This window comes from Haliotis cracherodii, unplaced genomic scaffold (assembly GCF_022045235.1).
Source record: "Haliotis cracherodii isolate W230 unplaced genomic scaffold, xgHalCrac1.p SCAF_4, whole genome shotgun sequence".
NCBI classification, from domain to species: domain Eukaryota; kingdom Metazoa; phylum Mollusca; class Gastropoda; order Lepetellida; family Haliotidae; genus Haliotis; species Haliotis cracherodii.
In genome coordinates, this window is record NW_027266297.1 from 238,955 (window position 1) to 262,100 (window position 23,146).

At 41.6% G+C, this 23,146-nt stretch overlaps 1 protein-coding gene across 2 annotated transcripts in view; it reads left to right on the plus strand.

The window, feature by feature from the left end:
• The window catches only part of LOC139479822 (low-density lipoprotein receptor-like), a 97,418-nt gene extending 86,850 nt beyond the window's left edge, over positions 1 to 10,568 (plus strand). For both annotated transcript variants that reach the window (XM_071262710.1, XM_071262711.1), the window contains exons 20-24: positions 3,230 to 3,348; positions 4,923 to 5,062; positions 9,124 to 9,265; positions 9,643 to 9,795; positions 10,168 to 10,568. In XM_071262710.1, the coding sequence (XP_071118811.1) occupies positions 3,230 to 3,348; positions 4,923 to 5,062; positions 9,124 to 9,265; positions 9,643 to 9,795; positions 10,168 to 10,175 (562 nt within the window). In that variant the 3' untranslated portion in view covers positions 10,176 to 10,568. The remainder of the gene's footprint in view (positions 1 to 3,229; positions 3,349 to 4,922; positions 5,063 to 9,123; positions 9,266 to 9,642; positions 9,796 to 10,167) is intronic.
• Positions 10,569 to 23,146: the final 12,578 nt, after the last annotated feature.

Genomic DNA, 23,146 nt, shown 5'->3' on the forward strand with positions numbered 1-23,146 from the left:
TCAGAATTTCTTATTAGTGCTGCGCCAGGGTTCAGAATTTCTAATTTGTGCTGCGCCAGGTTTCAGAATCTCATTTTATTCCTGCTCCAGCAGGTTTCAGAACCTCATTATATTCCTGCTGCACCAGGTTTCAGAATTTCTTATTAGTGCTGCACGAGGTTTCAGAATCTCATATTAGTGCTGCGCCAGGGTTCAGAATTTCTTATTAGTGCTGCACGAGGTTTCAGAATCTCATATTAGTGCTGCGCCAGGGTTCAGAATCTCTTATTGGTGCTGCGCCAGGTTTCAGAATCTCATTATATTACTGCTGCGCCAGGTTTCAGAATCTCATTATATTCCTGCTGCACCAGGTTTCAGAATCTCATTATATTCCTGCTCCAGCAGGTTTCAGAATCTCATTATATTCCTGCTGCACCAGGTTTCAGAATCTCATTATATTCCTGCTGCACCAGGTTTCAGAATCTCATTATATTCCTGCTGCACCAGGTTTCAGAATCTCATTATATTCCTGCTCCAGCAGGTTTCAGAACCTCATTATATTCCTGCTGCACCAGGTTTCAGAATCTCATTTTATTCCTGCTCCAGCAGGTTTCAGAACCTCATTATATTCCTGCTGCACCAGGTTTCAGAATCTCATTATATCCTTGCTGCACCAGGTTTCAGAATTACATTTTATTTGTGCTGCATAATAAACTATGAACTAACATTGTGTTTATGACCAGTTTCTCTTCACCGCAAAACATTCATTCTTCGCAACGTTTGCATCATACTGCACTGGTGTGAATGACCATACGAGGAAACACGTTTAGAATCCTTTTTTAAAAAATCCATGATAAATATACAACATGCTACTGGCCAATACCACATATTGGAAACACGGGTAACATTGGCCGAAGCTGCACCAAAGGCAGCAGTCAACCATTCTATGACCCAACTTCTTATCCCATCCAGCGATCAAAAACGTCAGATATCTATCAGAAGAAGTGTGACAACAAAGCAGATTTTAAAACATTACATGAAATTAAACCAGCTATGATTTCTACCTACATGTACATGGATTTTCAGTCCAGATTTGAAGGTCATACTACCGCGATATGGCATTGGCCACACTAAACATACACATGAGTTTGTATTGAGGAAAGGATCCTCAACGTTGTATCCATTGTGATACAGGTGTCAATAGCTCAGCGCAGCATCAGAAATGGATATATTAGAGACTGTTCCTTCCCATTTAGTAATTAACTTTTTAAGGAAATTGTATTATTTGAACACACACAATTTGCATAAAAAGTCATCGATATCTGACGCCGCACAGAAGTACTAAAATGTTCATCGTCATTCAAAGCATAGTGTTGTGCATGCCCCTCGAAGTATAGCTATCATTGCTTGTTAAACTTGGTACCTATCGCCAGCGACTGAATGGATAGTATTAACTATTATGGGGTCTCACGTAGGGAACAGAGTACTGTAAGTCCCGTGGGTTAATAACTTTAGATGCTGGCGATCCATAGCCCGTTTTTAATTTTTTTTTATGGGCTCAGTATGGTTCTAAGTATGGACCTGAGATAGCCGTGTTGTTTTACTGTCCATCGTCGACAATTTTTAACATATTGGTTTAGTTTCAACAAAGTCAGTAAATGCGGTATCGCGTCACTGGATTTTCTGGTCATCACTGGATTGTCTGGCTTGTTTACAGGCCGTCGTGTGCGGCGCCAGGCAACAAACAAACATGTTCTTGTTATGCAGCGTGTGTGAGTGGCGGGGGTCACCACCAGGAGGGACATCCTTACCCTTCCCTTCACCAGATGTCATGAGAGTAGTCTGTACTGTGCCATTTTTCATTATTTACGGAAGTAATATGACGTTCTCCACCTCTGGAGTCATCACTAGATGTTTGCTGCAGGTACATATACTGGATGTTTGCTGCAGGTACATATACTGGATGTTTGCTGCAGGTACATATACTAGATGTTTGCTGTAGGTACATATACTAAATGTTTGCTGTAAGTACATATACTAAATGTTTGCTGTAGGTACATATACTAGATGTTTGCTGTAGGTACATATACTAGATGTTTGCTGCAGGTACATATACTAAATGTTTGCTGTAGGTACATATACTGGATGTTTGCTGTAGGTACATATACTAGATGTTTGCTGCAGGTACATATACTGGATGTTTGCTGTAGGTACATATACTAGATGTTTGCTGTAGGTACATATACTGGATTTTTGATGCAAGAACATATGCTAGATGTTTGCTGCAGGTACATATACTGGATGTTTGCTGTAGGTACATATACTGGATGTTTCCTGTAGGTACATATACTAGATGTTTGCTGCAGGTACATATACTGGATGTTTGCTGCAGGTACATATACTAGATGTTTGCTGTAGGTACATATACTAAATGTTTGCTGCAGGTACATATACTGGATGTTTGCTGCAGGTACATATACTGGATGTTTGCTGTAGGTACATATACTAGATGTTTGCTGTAGGTACATATACTGGATGTTTGCTGCAGGTACATATACTGGATTTTTGATGCAGGTACATATACTAGATGTTTGCTGTAGGTACATATACTAAATGTTTGCTGCAGGTACATATACTGGATGTTTGCTGTAGGTACATATACTGGATGTTTGCTGCAGGTACATATACTAGATGTTTGCTGTAGGTACATATACTAGATGTTTGCTGCAGGTACATATACTAGATGTTTGCTGTAGGTACATATACTAAATGTTTGCTGCAGGTACATATACTGGATGTTTGCTGTAGGTACATATACTGGATGTTTGCTGCAGGTACATATACTGGATGTTTGCTGTAGGTACATATACTAGATGTTTGCTGCAGGTACATATACTAGATGTTTGCTGCAGGTACATATACTGGATTTTTGATGCAAGAACATATGCTAGATGTTTGCTGCAGGTACATATACTGGATTTTTGATGCAAGAACATACGCTAGATGTTTGCTGCAGGTACATATACTGGATGTTTGCTGTAGGTACATATACTAGATGTTGGCTGTAGGTACATATACTAGATGTTGGCTGTAGGTACATATACTAGATGTTTGCTGTAGGTACATATACTAAATGTTTGCTGCAGGTACATATACTGGATGTTTGCTGCAGGTACATATACTGGATGTTTGCTGCAGGTACATATACTGGATGTTTGCTGCAGGTACATATACTGGATGTTTGCTGCAGGTACATATACTGGACCGACTGGGAGCAGCCAGCTAGGATTGGGCGATGTGGCATGGATGGATCCAACCGAAGCATCATCGTCAGCTCCATGATAACCTGGCCTAATGGTCTAACTATCGGTAAGTAGACAGTGTAAGTCAAACACTCAACAACAAGTGAACTCTCTCCTAATGGTGTCTGTGCAGCTTTCCTCACAGCATAAACCATCCCTCAAAATAGCAAACGGAAAATGATGCAGGTTTCAGACGTTTACCACTTCGGTGAAACCCATGAGCACGTGTATGATGCAGACAAACCTAGAAACATAATCGGGGCGAACCGGGATTCGAACCCACGATTATAGGTTTCTGGCGTGCCCAAGGGACGCAACCCTGCACAGGGAATTGCGGCACCTTAGACGACTTGGCCACCCGTACCCCGAACACTGAAGGATGTATTGACCTTTTTCACACTTTCGCCATCTTGGATCGAAAACGAGGCTTGGAGAGAGCATAGCTCCATGCAGTATAAGTCGCATCAGCTAATAGGGAACAGACAGCATGTTGTGTATTTCACTGATGGACATTTCAAACAAACAAAAAATAGTATCCTCTGTATCTAATACAGACGATATTTCACATTTAATGATGAGGTCCAACTAAATTATGCCTGTAATGCACTGGAATTAGCATTTTGCTGTCAGGATCCCGGAAGTGAATCGAAAAGTGCATTACGTATTTCAGAAATAGATTGTTTTATTATAACCTCATCGGCATATAGGTACAATGTGACAGTACATTCAATGACAGAAGATTGCAGCCTTCTGCATCACCCAGATTGTCAGAAGGGCTGTATTCCTGGTAGCAAACCCGGGTACTCTTCCAATGTCAGTCAACAGATTGGGAGGTACCAAACCTGAGGCATCGAGAACAACGAGGAGTCGGACAACTTGGTAGTTGGGATGCAAGTGTGACATTTCGAAAGCGAGGTCCGCATATTTGCCATGTTTTCCTCAATCTTGTCATTCACATTACTGTCAAAGGGGACAGAAAATTCAATGATATAAATGATTCCATTGGATTTATCAAAAAGGACAAGATCAGGTTTGTTGGCCTGAATACGTCTGAGGCTGTAAATGGGCCTATTCCAAAGAATTTTGCATTTATCATTTTCCATGACGCCCTCTTCATATTCTGGGTCGTACCATGGGTGGACATCTGTGTCAAATCCACATGCTTGGCGAAGACGGTAATAAAATGATCGAGCCACACCATCATGTCGCTTAAGATACTGTGTCTGTGCCAAAGCTAGGCATCCACTTACGATGTGTTGGACAGTCTCATTAAATTCATTACATAATCTATATTTCATATTCACATTTTGATGCAAAATCACACATTGTCAGTTTCGAGTGGGAAGTGACTGGTCCTGAGCAGCAAACAGAAAGCCTTCTGTTTCACTTTTCAGGCCAGACGACTTCATCCAAGTGAAGGACTCTGCAGGATTGCTAAACTCGATGCAGTGGTCGTTCAGAAAGCCTCTCCTTGAAGAACCGAGTCTTATTATTATTATAATTATTTGAATAATCCTATAGATTCCTCATCATGACGCTCAATATAGTGTCTCATGTGTCACTACACTAACTTGCTATATTATATACATTCACATTAAGTCTTCATTGTTTAGGGTATAGTAACTTTGATATTTTGCACAGACTATTCCGAGCGCCGCTTGTACTGGACCGATGCTAAACATGATGCCGTGAGCAGCTGCAATATGGACGGTGGTGACCGCAGGATGGTCATCAGAATGTCCAGTTCAAGTGAACATATGTTTGCTATAACGATGTTTCAGGTGAGATTTGACAACAGGCGCCCGTTCCCAACTGATGGTTAATTTGCCTTGATGATGACCTTAATTGAGTAACGTGGGTTGACACGTGGCCTTGTGGTCTACCGACTGATTACATAAGTTACGTGGGGTGATACGTGGCCTTGTGGTCTACCGACTGATTACATAAGTTACGTGGGGTGACACGTGGCCTTGTGGTCTACCGACTGATTACATAAGTTACTTGGGGTGACACGTGGCCTTGTGGTCTACCAACTGATTACATAAGTTACATGGGGTGACACGTGGCCTTGTGGTCTACCGACTGATTACATAAGTTACGTGGGGTGACACGCGGCCTTGTGGTCAACTGACTGCTTACATGAGTTACGTGGGGTGACACGTGGCCTTGTGGTCTACCGACTGATTACATGAGTTACATGGGGTGACACGTGGCCTTGTGGTCTACCGACTGATTACATGAGTTACATGGGGTGACACGTGGCCTTGTGGTCAACTGACTGCTTACATGAGTTACGTGGGGTGACACGTGGCCTTGTGGTCAACTGACTGCTTACATGAGTTACGTGGGGTGACATGTGACCTTATGTCCTACTGACTGATTACATGAGTTACGTGAAGTGAGACATGGCCTTGTGGTCAACTGACTGCTTACATGAGTTACGTGGGGTGACATGTGACCTTATGTCCTACTGACTGATTACATGAGTTACGTGAAGTGAGACATGGCCTTGTGGTCAACTGACTGATTACATGAGTTACGTGGGGTGAGACATGGCCTTGTGGTCTACTGACTGATTACATGAGTTACGTGGGGTGAGACATGGCCTTGTGGTCTACTGACTGCTTACATGAGATAAGAGGGGTTACACATGGCCATGTGGTCTACTGACTGCTTACATGAGTTAAGAGGGGTTACACATGGCCATGTGGTCTACTGACTGCTTACATGAGATAAGAGGGGTTACACATGGCCTTTTGGTCTACTGACTGCTTAAATGAGTTACGTGGGGTGACACGTGGCCTTGTGTCCTATTGACTGCTTAAATGACTTACATGAAGTAAGACATGGCCTTGTTGTCAACTGACTGCTTACATGAGTTACGTGGGGTGACACGTGGCATTGTGTTCTACTGACTGCTTACATGAGTTACATGGGGTGACATGTGGCCTTGTGGTCTACTGAGTGCTTACATGAGTTACGTGGGGTGACACGTGGCCTTGTGTCCTACTGACTGCTTACATGAGTGACGAGTGGTGACACATGGCCTTGCGGTCTACTGACTGCTTACATTAAATAAGTGGGATGACACATGGCCTTGTGGCTTTGTGTCCTACTGACTGCTTACATGAGTTACGTGGGGTGACATGTAGTTTTGTGGTCTACTGACTGCTTAAATGAGTTACATGTAGTGTGACAGGGCCTTGCGGTCTACTGACTGCTTACATTAGATTAGTGGGGGGACACGTGGCCTTGTGGCCTTGTGGCTGTGTGTCCTTCTGACTGCTTACATGAGTTACGTGGTGTGACATGTGCCTTTGTGGTCTACTGATTGCTTACATAAGTTACGAGGAGTAACACATGGCCTTATGGTCTACTGACTGCTTACATGAGTTACGTGGGGTGACATGTGGCCTTATGGTCTACTGCCTGCATACATGAGTTATATGGGGTGAGACATGTCATTGTGGTCTACTGACTGCTTACATGAGTTACGTGGGGTGACACGTGGCCTTGTGGTCTACTGACTGCTTACATGAGTTACTTGGGGTGACATGTGGCCTTATGGTCTACTGCCTGCTTACATGAGTTATATGGGGTGAGACATGTCATTGTGGTCTACTGACTGCTTACATGAGTTACGTGGGGTGACATGTGGCCTTATGGTCTACTGCCTGCTTACATGAGTTATATGGGGTGAGACATGTCATTGTGGTCTACTGACTGCTTACATGAGTTACGTGGGTTGACACGTGGCCTTATGGTTTAAAGACTGCTTACATGAGTTACGTGGAGTGAGACATAGCCTTGTGGTCTACTGACTGATTACATAAGTTACGTGGAGTGAGACATGGCCTTGTGGTCTACTGACTGATTACATGAGTTACGTGGAGTGAGACATGGCCTTATGGTCTACTGACTGCTTACATGAGATAAGAGGGGTTACACATGGCCATGTGGTCTACTGACTGATTACATAAGTTACGTGGAGTGAGACATGGCCTTGTGGTCAACTGACTGCTTACATGAGTTACGTGGGGTGACACGTGGCCTTGTGTCCTACTGACTGCTTACATGAGTTACGTGGGGTGACACATGGCCTTGTGGTCTACTGACTGCTTACATGAGTTACGTGGGGTGACACGTGGCCTTGTGTCCTACTGACTGATTACATGAGTTACGTGGAGTGAGACATGGCCTTGTGGTCTACTGACTGCTTACATCATACACAACTGTTCAAATATGGTTGTTTTTAAAGATGGTTAAGCTGTGTACCAAGTAATCTTTTCTAAAACATAAATGAACTTAAAAACATTTCTTGAAAAATATCTGCAAATATGAATGAAAGGTAGGGCTCCACGATGCATTTCACACAACTGTTGCGTACTTTACGTCAGTTACACAAGACGTCCATTCGCTGATGTTCCACAATAGGTGAGATGTGTTGAGGGTAGATCACAGGTTTCTTGTTATTTGCTACAGTTTAAGGCTACACCAGTTAGTGAGTTGGCTTAAACACTGTTTTTTAAGAGTATATAACCTTTTTACAGAGTGAGTGAGTGAGTTAAGATTTAACGTTACATCGGCAGTATTTCAGCCATATCGTTTTTACACAGGTTAATGTTTAATAAAACATGTTAGTTTTTTTTTAATACAGTATCTCACTCATTTACATATAACCAGTTGAGACCGCTGATGACGGTCAATATACAGTGGGTCTGTGTGTGAGATCGCTGCAATATACAACGTCATGTTGAAGGGTTGAGAGAAGGTATACACTGCTGTGCTCCTGGGAGGTTGAGAGAAGGTATACACTGCTGTGTTCCAGGGAGGTTGAGAGAAGGTAAACACTGCTGTGTTCCTGGGAGGTTGAGAAAAGGTATACACTGCTGTGTTCCAGGGAGGTTGAGAGAAGGTATACACTGCTGTGTTCCAGGGAGGTTGAGAGAAGGTAAACACTGCTGTGTTCCAGGGAGGATGAGAGAAGGTATACACTGCTGTGTTCCAGGGAGTTTGAGAGAAGGTATACACTGCTGTGTTCCAGGGAGGTTGAGAGAAGGTATACACTGCTGTGTTCCAGGGATGTTGAGAGAAGGTATACACTGCTGTGTTCCAGGGAGGTTGAGAGAAGGTATACACTTCTGTGTTCCTTGGAGGTTGAGAGAAGGTATACACTGCTGTGTTCCAGGGAGGTTGAGAGAAGGTATACACTGCTGTGCTCCTGGGAGGTTGAGAGAAGGTATACACTGCTGTGTTCCAGGGAGGTTGAGAGAAGGTAAACACTGCTGTGTTCCTGGGAGGTTGAGAAAAGGTATACACTGCTGTGTTCCAGGGAGGTTGAGAGAAGGTATACACTGCTGTGTTCCAGGGAGGTTGAGAGAAGGTAAACACTGCTGTGTTCCTGGGAGGTTGAGAAAAGGTATACACTGCTGTGTTCCAGGGAGGTTGAGAGAAGGTATACACTGCTGTGTTCCAGGGAGGTTGAGAGAAGGTATACACTGCTGTGTTCCAGGGAGGTTGAGAGAAGGTAAACACTGCTGTGTTCCAGGGAGGTTGAGAGAAGGTATACACTGCTGTGTTCCAGGGAGGTTGAGAGAAGGTATACACTGCTGTGCTCCTGGGAGGTTGAGAGAAGGTATACACTGCTGTGTTCCAGGGAGGTTGAGAGAAGGTATACACTGCTGTGTTCCTGGGAGGTTGAGAGAAGGTATACACTGCTGTGTTCCAGGGAGGTTGGTGGAAGGGCAGGGGCGTAGGTGTTCCTGGGAAAGAGAACCTGAAATACAGGAGCATAGTTTGTATTGAATTGTTAGACTATCACTGACTCGGGCTGCTACTGCAGGACTTCCTCTACTGGAGCGACTGGGGATCATCAACTCTCAGAAAGGTCAACAAGAGGACGGGGAAGAATGTTGAAGTCATCAATACTGGCAAGGGAAGCCCCTTTGATGTCAAAGTCTTCCACCCTGACCGACAACCAGAAGGTGGGATGATACTCTTTCATTACTGTAGTTGTTGTTTGTTGTTCAGCAATATTCCAGCTCTACGACGGCGGTCTGTATATAATCGAGTCTGGACCAGACAATCCTGTGATTTACATCATAAGCATCGATCCATGCAATTGGGACTCGACGCCATGCATCAACCATGTCAGCGAGCCTGACCACCTGATCCCGTTAGTCCTCTTCATCACTGTAGCAATGTATGTCGTGCATGTTCTCCATGACTAAGTATTGCTTGGTATAGATTCCGATCACTTACCTATCCACACTAAAGTGTTTGTAAGCGTGACTAAGGTTAAGTAACAGTTGACGACCAGTCCTGTTCAGCCTGTATTTAGACATGACCTCTTGGTTTACAGCATCGAATGTGTGTGGTGACAACAACGGTGGCTGTTCACACCTGTGTCTCCCTTCGCCTCATCTCACGGCACAGTCTCCACACTTCCTATGTAAATGCCCTGATGATGGGCTTTACCAGTTGTCGTCCGATGACAAGACATGCGCTGGCGGCGGTATGTTAGACGTATCCAAGTACTTCCATCAAACACATAACTTGAGTTCGTAAGACGTGGTTCGGGACGCTGACAAGTTCTGATGGTTCAGACTCTGATGGATGATAATGTAAGGCAGGATAATGTCAACATAGACACAGAAGAAACTACCGTGGTCTTGTTGATTCTTTATCGGGAGACCCGTGATGAACTTAGGCTTCTCAGATCAATGTTATAAATACGGCTGAAGTCCGGTGAATACCACAAATACCATTTTTTGTCTGGTTAAGTAAGTTCTGTGAAATGTGAAAATGGACCGAGAGGTCGCCGGAGCATCGCACTTCTCGTGTGACTTGATGATGTTATCATGTTGATGTTTTTGTTTTATTTCAGATTTCTAACATGTTGACTCTTGATCGATCTGAAGTGAAGAAGACAAACAATAATGTCACCATCCACCAACCAGGAATCTTTGAGACCTAATTCATCAACCAATAACCAGGTCTTTAAAACGTGATTCATCAACCAATAACCAGGTCTTCAAAACGTAATTCATCAACCAATATCCTGGTCTTTGAAACGTTATTCGTTAAGTTCTCGTCAGTTTATATTTGAATTTTGAACTGATATTTTCTCCAACAGAATCTACATAATATTTCACAACGCAGTTACCTTAACTCTGAATATGATATGAAAATAATGTTAAGAAAGAAACACTCACTGTCATCAAAAGGATTACCAAAAACATTATGATCTACATAATAGTAACATGTAGTAATATATTTGCCACATAATAAAATGTAAAACAAAAAGATTCTCAGTTGTACCATACATCGATTGACGCCATCCCATCACGATTCCAGAAAATCAACAATGTCGATCCACAGTCAGATAGTGTTGGGAACCTAGCCTATGTCGATCCAAAGAAATAGTGTTGGGAACCTAGCCTATGTCGATCCACAGTGATAGTGTTGTGAACCTAGCCTATGTCGATCAACTGTCAGATAGTGTTGGGAACCTAGCCTATGTCGATCCACTGTCAGATAGTGTTGGGAACCTAGCCTATGTCGATCCACTGTCAGATAGTGTTGGGAACCTAGCCTATGTCGACCCACTGTCAGATAGTGTTTGGAACGTAGCCTATGTCGATCAACTGTCAGATAGTGTTGGGAACCTAGCCTATGTCGATCAACTGTCAGATAGTGTTGGGAACCTAGCCTATGTCGATCCACTGTCAGATAGTGTTGGGAACCTAGCCTATGTCGATCAACTGTCAGATAGTGTTGGGAACCTAGCCTATGTCGATCCACTGTCAGATAGTGTTGGGAACCTAGCCTATGTCGACCCACTGTCAGATAGTTTTTGGAACGTAGCCTATGTCGATCAACTGTCAGATAGTGTTGGGAACCTAGCCTATGTCGATCAACTGTCAGATAGTGTTGGGAACCTAGCCTATGTCGATCCACTGTCAGATAGTGTTGGGAACCTAGGCTATGTCGATCCACAGAGATAGTGTTGGGAAACCTAGCCTATGTCGATCAACTGTCAGATAATGTTGGGAACCTAGCCTATGTCGATCAACTGTCAGATCGTGTTGAGGACCTAGACTATGTCGACCCACTGTCAGATAGTGTTAGGAACCTAGCCTATGTCGATCCACTGTCAGATAGTGTTGGGAACCTAGGCTATGTGGATCCACAGAGATAGTGTTGGGAAACCTAGCCTATGTCGATCAACTGTCAGATAGTGTTGGGAACCTAGCCTATGTCGATCAACTGTCAGATAGTGTTGGGAACCTAGCCTATGTCGATCCACTGTCAGATAGTGTTGGGAACCTAGCCTATGTCGATCCACTGTCAGATAGTGTTGGGAACCTAGGCTATGTGGATCCACAGAGATAGTGTTGGGAAACCTAGCCTATGTCGATCAACTGTCAGATAGTGTTGGGAACCTAGCCTATGTCGATCAACTGTCAGATAGTGTTGGGAACCTAGCCTATGTCGATCCACTGTCAGATAGTGTTGGGAACCTAGCCTATGTCGATTCACTGTCAGATAGTGTTGGGAACCTAGCCTATGTCGATCCACTGTCAGATAATGTTTGGAACCTAGCCTCTGTCTATCCACCTGTCAGATAGTGTTGGGAACCTAGCCTCTGTCTATCCACCTGTCAGATAATGTTTGGAACCTAGCCTCTGTCTATCCACCTGTCAGATAGTGTTGGGAACCTAGCCTATGTCGATCCACAGAGATAGTGTTGGGAACCTAGCCTATGTCTATCCACCTGTCAGATAGTGTTGGGAACCTAGCCTATGTCGATTCACTGTCAGATAGTGTTGGGAACCTAGCCTATGTCGATCCACTGTCAGATAGTGTTGGGAACCTAGCCTATGTCGATCCACTGTCAGATAGTGTTGGGAACCTAGCCTATGTCGATCAACTGTCAGATAGTGTTGGGAACCTAGCCTATGTCGATCAACTGTCAGATAGTGTTGGGGACCTAGCCTATGTCGATCCACTGTCAGATAGTGTTGGGAACCTAGCCTATGTCTATCCACCTGTCAGATAGTGTTGGGAACCTAGCCTATGTCTATCCACCTGTCAGATAGTGTTGGGAACCTAGCCTATGTCGATCAACTGTCAGATAGTGTTAGGAACCTAGCCTATGTCGATCCACTGTCAGATAGTGTTGGGAACCTAGCCTATGTCTATCCACCTGTCAGATAGTGTTGGGAACCTAGCCTATGTCTATCCACCTGTCAGATAGTGTTGGGAACCTAGCCTATTTCTATCCACCTGTCTCTTGTCAGAATTAAGGAAGGAGGATAGGCAGAAAGAATAGTCAAAAGGACACTAGTTCAAAAAGAATTTCAATAAACATTAAGAAGGACTAGTTCAAAAAGAAGAAGGGTTTCCTTGGTTTAGGAATAAGGAACATTCAGAAGGACTAGTACAACAGGAAGAAGGGTTTCCTTGGTCTAGGAATAAGGAACATTTAGAAGGACTAGTTCAAAAGGAAGAAGGGTTTCCTTGGTCTAGGAATAAGGAATATGTAGAAGGACTAGTACAACAGGAAGAACTGTTTCCTTGGTCTAGGAATAAGGAATATGTAGATGAACTAGTACAACAGGAAGAAGTGTTTCCTTGGTCTAGGAATAAGGAACATTTAGAAGGACTAGTTCAAAAGGAAGAAGGGTTTCCTTGGTCTAGGAATAAGGAACATTTAGAAGGTCTTGTTAAACAGGAAGAGAGGGCACGGGTGGCCCAGTCGTCTAAGGCGCCACAATCCGCTGTCCAGAGTTGCACGCCAGAAACCTATGACTGTGGGTTCAAATCCTGGTTCGCCCCAAATATGTTTCTATGTGTGTCAGCAACATACCCATGCTCGTGGGTTTCACCGAAGTAGAAACGTCCGAGACCTGCATCACTTCTGGCTTTCCTCCCACATTAAGCTGACACACCTTGAAATAACTGCAATACTGTTAAACCCAACTCACTGGCTCACTCGTTCAACAGGAAGAAGGGTTTCCTTGGTCTAGGAATAAAGAACATTTCCAAGGACTTTTTCAACAGGAAGCAGGGTTTATTTTGCCCAGGAATACAGAATCATTCTTCATGCAGTGAATGAGTTTACCTTTTCATCTAACCTTTGACCTGTAGTTATTGCATTGTCAGTACCATTGTATGCCATAAATGTGTAGTTGACTTTGTCTTTACTACTAATGTTGATGATGGCAAGGCTGCATCGTTTAAAGCTTTGCTGGTGATAGTGCCATAGAATTTTATAGGCAAGATAGACACAATTTTTATGGATAACAACTTCTTTAATACTGTGAAAAGCGACGTTTCGGTATAGATCCTTATACCGTTGTCAAGCAAGACTGAATGAGGGACATAGTGCAGAATATATATAGCAAGTGGAGGATTAACAGTAGAGGATTAACAGTAACAACAAGGGCATACATGAGTGGGATAACATAGGTAGGTGTGACAACAAAGGATGATGCTATCACAACACGATGGACAGAAAACATAGCATCATCCTTTGTTGTCACACATACCTATGTTATCCCAGTCATGTATGCCCTTGTTGTTACTATTAATCCTCTACTGTTAATCCTCCACTTGCTATATATATTCTGCAGTACTATAGGTAATGGGGGTTCTGGACCACTTCCACTGGAGCCGGATTTATTACCTATACTGCTACTACAGGTGGCATTTTTTTATGCCAAAATGATTATGCAATTCAACGATAGTCATGAGTTGTATTAAACGAAACATCAATATTAATTAATAATGAATAATATTTACTATAGCCCACGAGGATATTCGAAAGGTATAGGAGCAATAAAAAAATTAGCCACCGCGGCTAAGGTATCTAAAGATGTGGCCAAGGATTGGTTAAAGAAACAAGCGTTGTGGCAAATATATTTACCGGCACCGCGTTATATACCGAGGAAGAAGTTTGATATTTTTACAACGAATGAAGTTCATCAGGCTGACCTCTTGTTTCTTCACCACGATAAGGTAAAACGCAAAACGTATAAATACGCTTTAACAGTAGTGGATGTGGCAAGTCGATACAAAGAGGCAGAGCCATTAACCTCGAAAGATTCAACAGAAGTAGCTAATGCACTGAGCCACATATATAAACGTGGACCTCTAAAATAGCCTAAGCTATTTCAAGTAGATCCCGGGCGCGAGTTTATGGGATCGGTAACTAAACTGTTAACAAAGCGAAATGTCGAAATCGTCCGTGGTGAAAGAGAGGCCCACCGCAGTCAAGCTATCGTCGAAAGATTTAACAGGACATTAGCAGAACGTTTGTTTGGCTATCAGTATGGGATCGAAATGAAATCCGAGCGATTGAGATCAACCGAATGGGTGACACGATTATCAGCCGTTGTATCAGCGCTGAATAATGAAGTAATGAGATTAATAGGGAAGAAACCATCCGATGCTATTAAAATGAAATCCGTGACTTCCGAATCTTCAGCACTGAGGAGAGGCAAAGAACGAAAACTTCCGGATAGAGTAAGGGTAAGATATTTATACCAGCCCGGTGAACTCGAAGGAGGCCTACGTCGAGCAACCGATCCAATATGGTCCCTTAAGACGTATAACATTAGTCGATTGGTTACGAAAGAAGGAGAGCCTATTCTTTATTATCTTCAAGATGGACCGGGTAGGGCATTTGTACGAGAAGAGTTGTTCATAGTTCCCGACGGTACGGTATTACCACCATAACCATAAGCATAGGTAGTTACACCATCATTATCAATCCATCTCTTTGTATCTAAGGGGGATAATGATGTCTTGTTCATTCTTAATCCATATATCCTATGATCGTAACTTCTTAAAGAGTTCATCTCGTGTTTGAACGTTCTACCGTTGAATAATGCTTCTTTATACTGTTCGTGTTTGATATGCTTTTTTACCACATACTTTTTAACACCCTTAGCTTTTCTTATGTCTCCATTATCGGACTTCTTTATAGAATACATCTTAGGTCTTAATCCTACATACTCCGCTATAGGGGTCCCAGCACATTCATCCTTCATCTTACCTAATACCTTTTTATTTACTACGCTGTGCAGTGGATTATCTTTTGGGTAATCGCTCGTGTCGTACATATCTATTTTTTCTGACATATCTTTATAGACATCCTCGGTTTGTATTTCCACCAATAAAGAATCTGTGTCGGTATATAACACCTCGCATCTATCGCCGTATTGCTTCTTAAGTTCGTTGTAATAAAAGTCATACATTAAGTGTTTTGACAAGTCGAGAATACTCACACGGACGTACACCGGTCTGTTGAATTTTATATTACTTTTCTGCATATGCAATGCGGCTAAGTCGTTATCGAATATCTTGCTTCTGTTAAAAGCTTTCCTGAGTCTTTCTTCCTCATTAGATCTGACTAATTTAACATCAACATGCTTCCTTAGATTCTCCATAGTTTTACCAAACACAGAGTTATTCATGAGCTTATATAGATTCTTTTCGAAATCGCTGGTAGCTATCTTTCTTAAATCTGTGTTCAGTCTTATATAGGGCTCCATCCAAGGACTTTGATCAAACTTTAGAACTCTGTGTATTTTCTTTAGTTTCATACCTAACGATAGATACAACTGGAGATTTCTGTAGTGAACTATATATTTTGTTTTATCCATCAAATTTGGTACGAGTTTTTCTACGTTAGCTAACCTACTATTACCCATCAAGGAGCGTTGATATTCCGACATCCAATCTTTATTAACCATTAATCTTTCGGGAGCTAGCGGATAACTGTTATGATCTTTATGTAACGAACTTGGATATTCCAAGTCAACTTCTAGTATGTACCCTTTATTCTCATCGATATCATTCACTTCGATATCATTCTCATCAACCCATTCAAAACGACCCGTGGGTAAAGGTTGACTCATAGCCCATCCGTACAAATTGTTAGCGTCGAGATATAATATGTGTGTGTCGGGTTTACTCAGATCGTATCCTTCCACTAGTTTATTATTAGCCTTAGAATACCTTTTCGCAGCCATCGATATACCACCTCTTAATCCTTTCTCAATAAACAAGTGCATATCGTAATCTGTGAGTAGTTTTAGTTCTCTGCCGGTCTTCTTCAACAATGCATCCCACGATAGTCCGGGACTGGAATAGTACCATGCTGGGTCCAAGCCGTATTGTTTTAAACATGTCTTTCTAAATATCTCGAATATATCGGCGAGTAACAGTACATCGTTTTTTAAGTACAGATCGTGATAATCACCTAAATTCTTACAACCTAATTTATCCCAGACCGTCAGAGCGTGTTCATAATCGGCTTCTGTTATTTTAGATTCTGTTAAGTTACTATAGAATGATTCGAGGGGTGGTAATTCAGTTTCTTCGAAGCTAGACCAATCATCACTATATTCGTAAGGATATACACCTTTTCTCAGCAACAAATGACGAGTTATCTTATCTGTATATTGATTTGTTATCGCGAAGTCATCGGGATTGTTCGCATTAGCTAAATTGTCCAGGGAAGATAACAGAAACTGTAGGGAGTCTATGAATCTAAGCCCATTACTTTGCTTTATTCTAGATTTCCCATCCTTGTCCCTATAATGTATAGGTTTAGTCAACGAGAACGATATGTATTTTTTCCATATTGTTAGGAATGCACGTTAAACCGCCGTCGGTCTTTGAGATAGCTTGCATAATGAGATGTGAATCGTATCCCCTAAGGTTATGAAACACAACAGGGATGGGTATTGTTTGAGAATTCATTTTTAGTTTCAAGTTACACTCGTTATGCGCGGCTCCCCGATAATTACCCGTGACGTGGCAATGATCTCTTACGGAATCCCCATCCAGGGGTTTATTACAAACATGACAGCTCGTCGACTTCTTGTGGGCCCTCCAATCATCCCTCGTCATACGCATGGGTTTCTTACACGATAATTTTTCCCTGATTATTCTCTCTTCATTTTGTAGATATTCTAGGAACTTTCCCTCTGCATCGGGTCCTCTGTAAATCACGGGAGTGTTTGTTTTCCCATCATACCTACCAACTACATATCCAAACCCACAAGGAATATGTTCTTGAGTTTTGTATGTATCTTGATTGCTATGGTTGGTATTTTCTATGGGTTTGATAAGCGCTTCGAAGTCGGCGTAAATTACGTACGGTACTGGCATTTGATTACAATAATGTTCAAATTTTAATATATTTTTTCCCTCTTTAGGCATATCGATCCTGATAGCGGTTTGTCCAACACCTCTGCAGTCTTCTTTATGCTCTTCTAATAGATCTTGTCTGCTGTACCCATGAAGGCATCTTTCGCAGAAATATTTCTTTTCCTTATGTTTTGTTTGATCGTATAGCACCCTGTTTAAACTCTTTATCCACGTATAATGATATTTACCATCTTTTTCAATCAAAAATGAATTGATTCTGGGGATATGTTCTGGAGCGGAGCTTATCCTGTGTACAACAATTCCTTTAGAATGTCCGAAAACATTTATAGCTAAATTATTTTGCTTTTCCACCTTATCAATTTGTCATATTGGTGTAGGTTCGTCTATACCATCGAAGTTGAGTCCATCGTTTTGGGGATAGCTAGAAGGTCTATGGGAATGCTTGTCTACGGGGAACAATGCAGATCTTATCATCATTCTTAAACAGTCATCGGATTTATTTTTTACGTTAATTATGGCTTTTTTCTTCTTATAATACGGGGGTAAATCTATATAAGATCCACCTTTGAAGGGCATATAATTTGCTATATCTAAATATAAACTATCGATTTTATCCACACCCCAATCCGAACCTCTATTAGTCCAGCGTTCTAAAGTTTCGTGTATCCTCTGAATTGATGTATCTAATGATGCGTTTATAGTATCGGATTCGGTTATAACTTCTTGATTGCTACGGAAATATGGTTCGGTATATTCGGTGCTGTCGTTTTTACTCAATAACATTTTAATCGTCAGCTGGTATTTTATACTATGTAAATCATCTAACGGTAACTAGATATTTACCAACACCGGCGGATGTGGGTACAAATATTAATTCTTGTTGTTGTTGAATATTATCATTATCAACATCATCATTATTATCTAGTAAAGCGATCAATTCAGCTCTTCTCATTCGAGAATAACCTCTCAGCCCACTGTTTCTCGCTTGAGATTTGTGTTCTCTAACAGTCTGGGCTTTGTTGTATTCCAAACTGAGTAAGGTAATCAATTCAGCTTTTCTCATACGAGAATATCCACGTAGACCATGTTGCTTTGCCATAGCTTTTAACTCTCTGACAAAAACCATTGTGGTTGAATGGTAGACGCAAAATGAGACAAATGTCTAATTGGTTGTTTTCATATATCTAAATACGTATTCTCCCCAACCTATTCCTCTCATTGATGTAATCTCTCTTCCTAGCATAAATAATCTGATTCCTGACCCTATCAGCACCGTGTTTCTTGCATAAACAATAACGACCTTTGACCCCTATCCCGCATTCAGAACACGTATAGTTTATGTGCCCGCGCCTGATGTAATAATTGTGTATACCGCAGTAAATATCAACACAGCGTCGATTACACAGAGTCGTCTTCCCCATGAGTGTAAATTTGCAATTATTCATGGTTATACATCTATCATATCATTTGTCTAAATGCAAATCACAGCTACACTAGTGAATAGCTGAAAATCAATACAGCAGATAACCCAATAATCACAAATGCGACCTCGCGGTTCTTTTGTTCCTCTGACGGGGTATAAAACTGACTCATTGTTGGTCTCGGTATTGGGTCTAGTTTTTTCCCAAAAACGAGGTAGTATTCGTGCATGGCATATTCGACATCCTTAAACGTTTGAATTGAATGTCCTTCCTTAATCAGTTGTTCATGAATGAAGTCTAATATCTTTATTCTCTGCCGTGTATATTGTGACTGAGCTGCTTGGAGTTGTTCTAAAGCTTTGTTATATCGTTTACGCTCCTCTTCAACTTCTTTAGCGTTTGATTCCCTCATACTGGAAAATAAATAATTACTCCCCGAAAAAGCTAGAGCATTAACAATAGCTCCACCGACCATCATCGCAATTGATGCCATATAAAATATTCAAATGTTTATATGAATATAAATATTCAAATGTTTAATTACTTCATTATATCTTCCGGGATAAGCCCTTGTTTGATGAGCATATCCTTCGTTGCCATTGCCAGTCCAATATCCAGAACCATCATACCGATGTCAAAACTATTAAAATCTAGCTTGGGAGGTGTGGCTTTAGTAATCATTTTAGCCATACGAGCATAGCCAATGGCCAAGCCGGTGACCACCGCTGAATGATAAGTTGCGTTTACCAACATTTTACCGTCTGTAACTGGTGTAGTCATGCTTCTTATAGCATTATATGGGGACTAACCTCTAATTGAACTTGTTGTTGCATCGGGGGTGACGTTTTCTCTTCTCCGGTCTTATAAAAGAACCATACAGCCGCTATACCAGCAACTCCTACTAGTGCCCATGTTTTAATCGGATAAATATTTGAATTATTTATTAATTTCGCTTTCCTCGCCAGTCCTCCCTTCCTCCCAGCTGCTATTTTTGGGGGGTTCTTAGTAACTCTGGGTTGTTTTTGTGGTGCATTCACTTGTGGTGGTTCCTCATTCACTACCTCATTCACTAGTGGTTCCTCTTTCACAATCTGTTGTGGTGTCATCTGTTGTGATTGTGTTTCCGCAATCTGTTGAGTCTCCATTTATATTATTAAGTGGTCACGTATGTTTAAATTGACAATACCTAGCCGTTATTAAAGCTGTGGTGAGTGGAGCTAAAAACATTCCGAATCTATGATAAAACTCACAGCTCACTGCGCTTATAGCGTGTTCGATGAACGGGTCTTTCTCTAGAGATTCGCATAAATACAGGCGATGTTCTGCCGGGATAGGGAGAAACGTACTAGCTACGACTGTGTATAGTTGTAATATAGATGACCCTATAGTTTTAGTCATGGTAGCTCCCAGTCTAGACTCGTAACGCGCGTACAGTTTTTTAATCTCTTCGTCGGTCATGTTATCAATTTTTTCGATGGTATAAATTTCTCCCAAATATTGGGAACATTTTCCACCGGCTACCAAAGCCGCGAGTCTTTCTCTATGTTTATCTAAAGATTTATCTACATCAGGCTCAGATTCTTTGAGCATTTGTTCGATGAGTTCGTCGCATTCCATAATATAATACCTAAGGAGATATTTAAGTCTAACATAATGGAATATGACATATCCAATAAATCCCGTAATAATGAACTGTTGCGAAAGAATGATGATTTCGAACCACATTTTATGTCATATTAATCGCTAATGTTCAATTTGCTATAATTTTGCCACATTTTTGCCATATTTGCTACATTTTGCTACATTTTTGCTAAGCAATTGCATAAGCAGCTGGTTGATCGGTTTTTAATACGAGTTTACAGTGCTTCGTTGCCGATAACAGTTTTCTGACTTTATCTCGTTCACCCTTGGTATAAATGACATCATTTTCCCGTAAACATTCCTCGAATGAATCTCGATCTTTGATAGAGCGCTACCCATTTGGTCTGCTCTCTGAGATCTTTCAGGACAGAGTTGTATTTTTGAGTAAGTACCCAAACGCTATGTTGAGTATGCCGACTGGAGAATGCTAAATACGAAAGCATATCTTTCTTTTACGAAAAAGGTTGATTCTCCTTTGAATTTTTCATGACATACTCGGAGACAGTCTTGTAAATGATCGCCCGGATCGACTCTGTGTACCCCTTCGTCATTCATTACCCAATCTCTCGATAAGTATGTTTTATTAACGCTTATAGTCGGGCACAGAATAATAATAATGATCGAAAACGTCCCGATAATGACTTTGTAAAATATCTAGAATAAAGGCTGTTTTTCCACAGCCCGTTTGCCCGCATATGATAGCGCAGTGCGGATCTTTAGGTAAAAGATTATTAATAGATTCTCCCAGAATCTCCCATTCTGTATATCAAGTTGCGCATCCATAATCACGTACAAATATATGTTTAATTTACCAGCTGATTCCTGAAGCTTCGTTATCTGTATGGTGGCACCCTCGCTAGCATTTTCTATTCTCCTCCCACTGCCGTGTAGTTGGTCATCGTCCGTAGTTCGCATGTCTAGCCATAGCGCGTACTTCGTGGTGAGATATTCACCCATCGATACACTCCCGAGAGAAAGATCTTTCACGACCGCGTTAACATCCGGGGAACGTTTTATAGAAGGAAGTTTTTTAATCTCATCCTACTGGTGATACACTAGCATTCCTTGGCTATCTAGTTGATTAGGAACGCCCTCGATAGTCAATTCTACTTTTGTAATCTTGGGATTGTAGAACTTCTTGGTATTTCTTTTAAACGCATCGGAGTGGTCCTCGAACAACATTAAAATACCCTTCAACGACCTCGTGGGGACGTTTAGATTGATATTCCACATCGTATCTTTTCTGTCCCTCGTGATCTTTCGGTGTCACAGCACGCGATCGTACAAAATGGCTAAACTTCCTGAATAATGGTTACGAATTTGTCTGGCTAATTCGGGATCCGTTATCATATCGTACTCGAGCGAGATATATTGTCAGTGGAATAGCTAGCATCTTCAGCGGATCTGATTACTCTACCGTAGTCATTAAAAGTGAATTCGTATTCTAAACTATCGCCTAGGGATGCTTGATAAAAGGGCGTGTGGGAATCTAGTAATTCAAAGTCTAGGGGAACATAGAATCGGTTACCTAATGCGTCGGCAACGGCCTTATCTTTTTCGTTGGTATCAACACCATTTTCAGCGCCCACGCGCAGTCTCAATGTGTTCTTATTACAAATACCTTGGTACTGTAAGTTTTCCCGCTCTTTATCCGTTCTCCAGAGATCCATGTAACAATAGTATACATCGCTATCGTTGATACTCAAAACCTCATTACCGCTAATTTTAATCGCGATTTTCTTAACGATAGTACGACCTATGTTCTAAACGGGCTCCCTGTTAACATCGGTAGAAGTCAAACTAATCGTAAATGCTAGTCGGACAGTTCCCGGAACTAACACATCGTGTGCGCCGAGATTAGGAAAGCGAACCAGAAGCGTTTGATTCTGATCGATGGTACTAGGGTTATTAGTTATAGTTACAGACTGACGAATTGCCTTGACCCCTAATGGATCTCGAAGTCTACGTTGTGGGTTTAACTTGCGTCCGTATTGCGAAGACATTGTTATATTGAAATTATATAACCATATGTTTAATATAAAAATGGGTGATTTTGAACTAGATTATTTAGATAACCATGATAACCATAATACAACCGAAGAGGGTACTGATGAAACCAGGTTAAGTGGCACGAATCTTAACGATGAACTTTTACAACCAGCCGTTGATGCTTATTACGATGCCTTTAAAGATGTTAACCCAATAGGTCGTGACTATTCAAAGTTTACGCTAGATCGTAAAGGAATATTGCGACTGCGTGGCGAACCGGATATTGATCTTATGAATTCTCGTACTCGTAAGCCCCTAGCCTTGTCTACTATAGCCAGTAAACATGGCACCGCGTTTGTTCGTGATAAATTAGGTTTTGTAGACTACGAACGAGCTCCCTCGAAGACTACTAAGGATCTTCGAACCATGCGTGATAAAATCGATAATACAAATGATTTGGTAGCAGCCTCGAACGTGGCCTCAAACGGACTCCGAGAAATCTTAACCACCATTGATGATCCTCAGTTACATGTATCACCATCCTTAGAGTTTAGTATTAGGGAATTACGAGGTCTTGACAAGGCAATGCAAACAATTCGGGGAGAACTCAACAATAATATATCCAAGCTA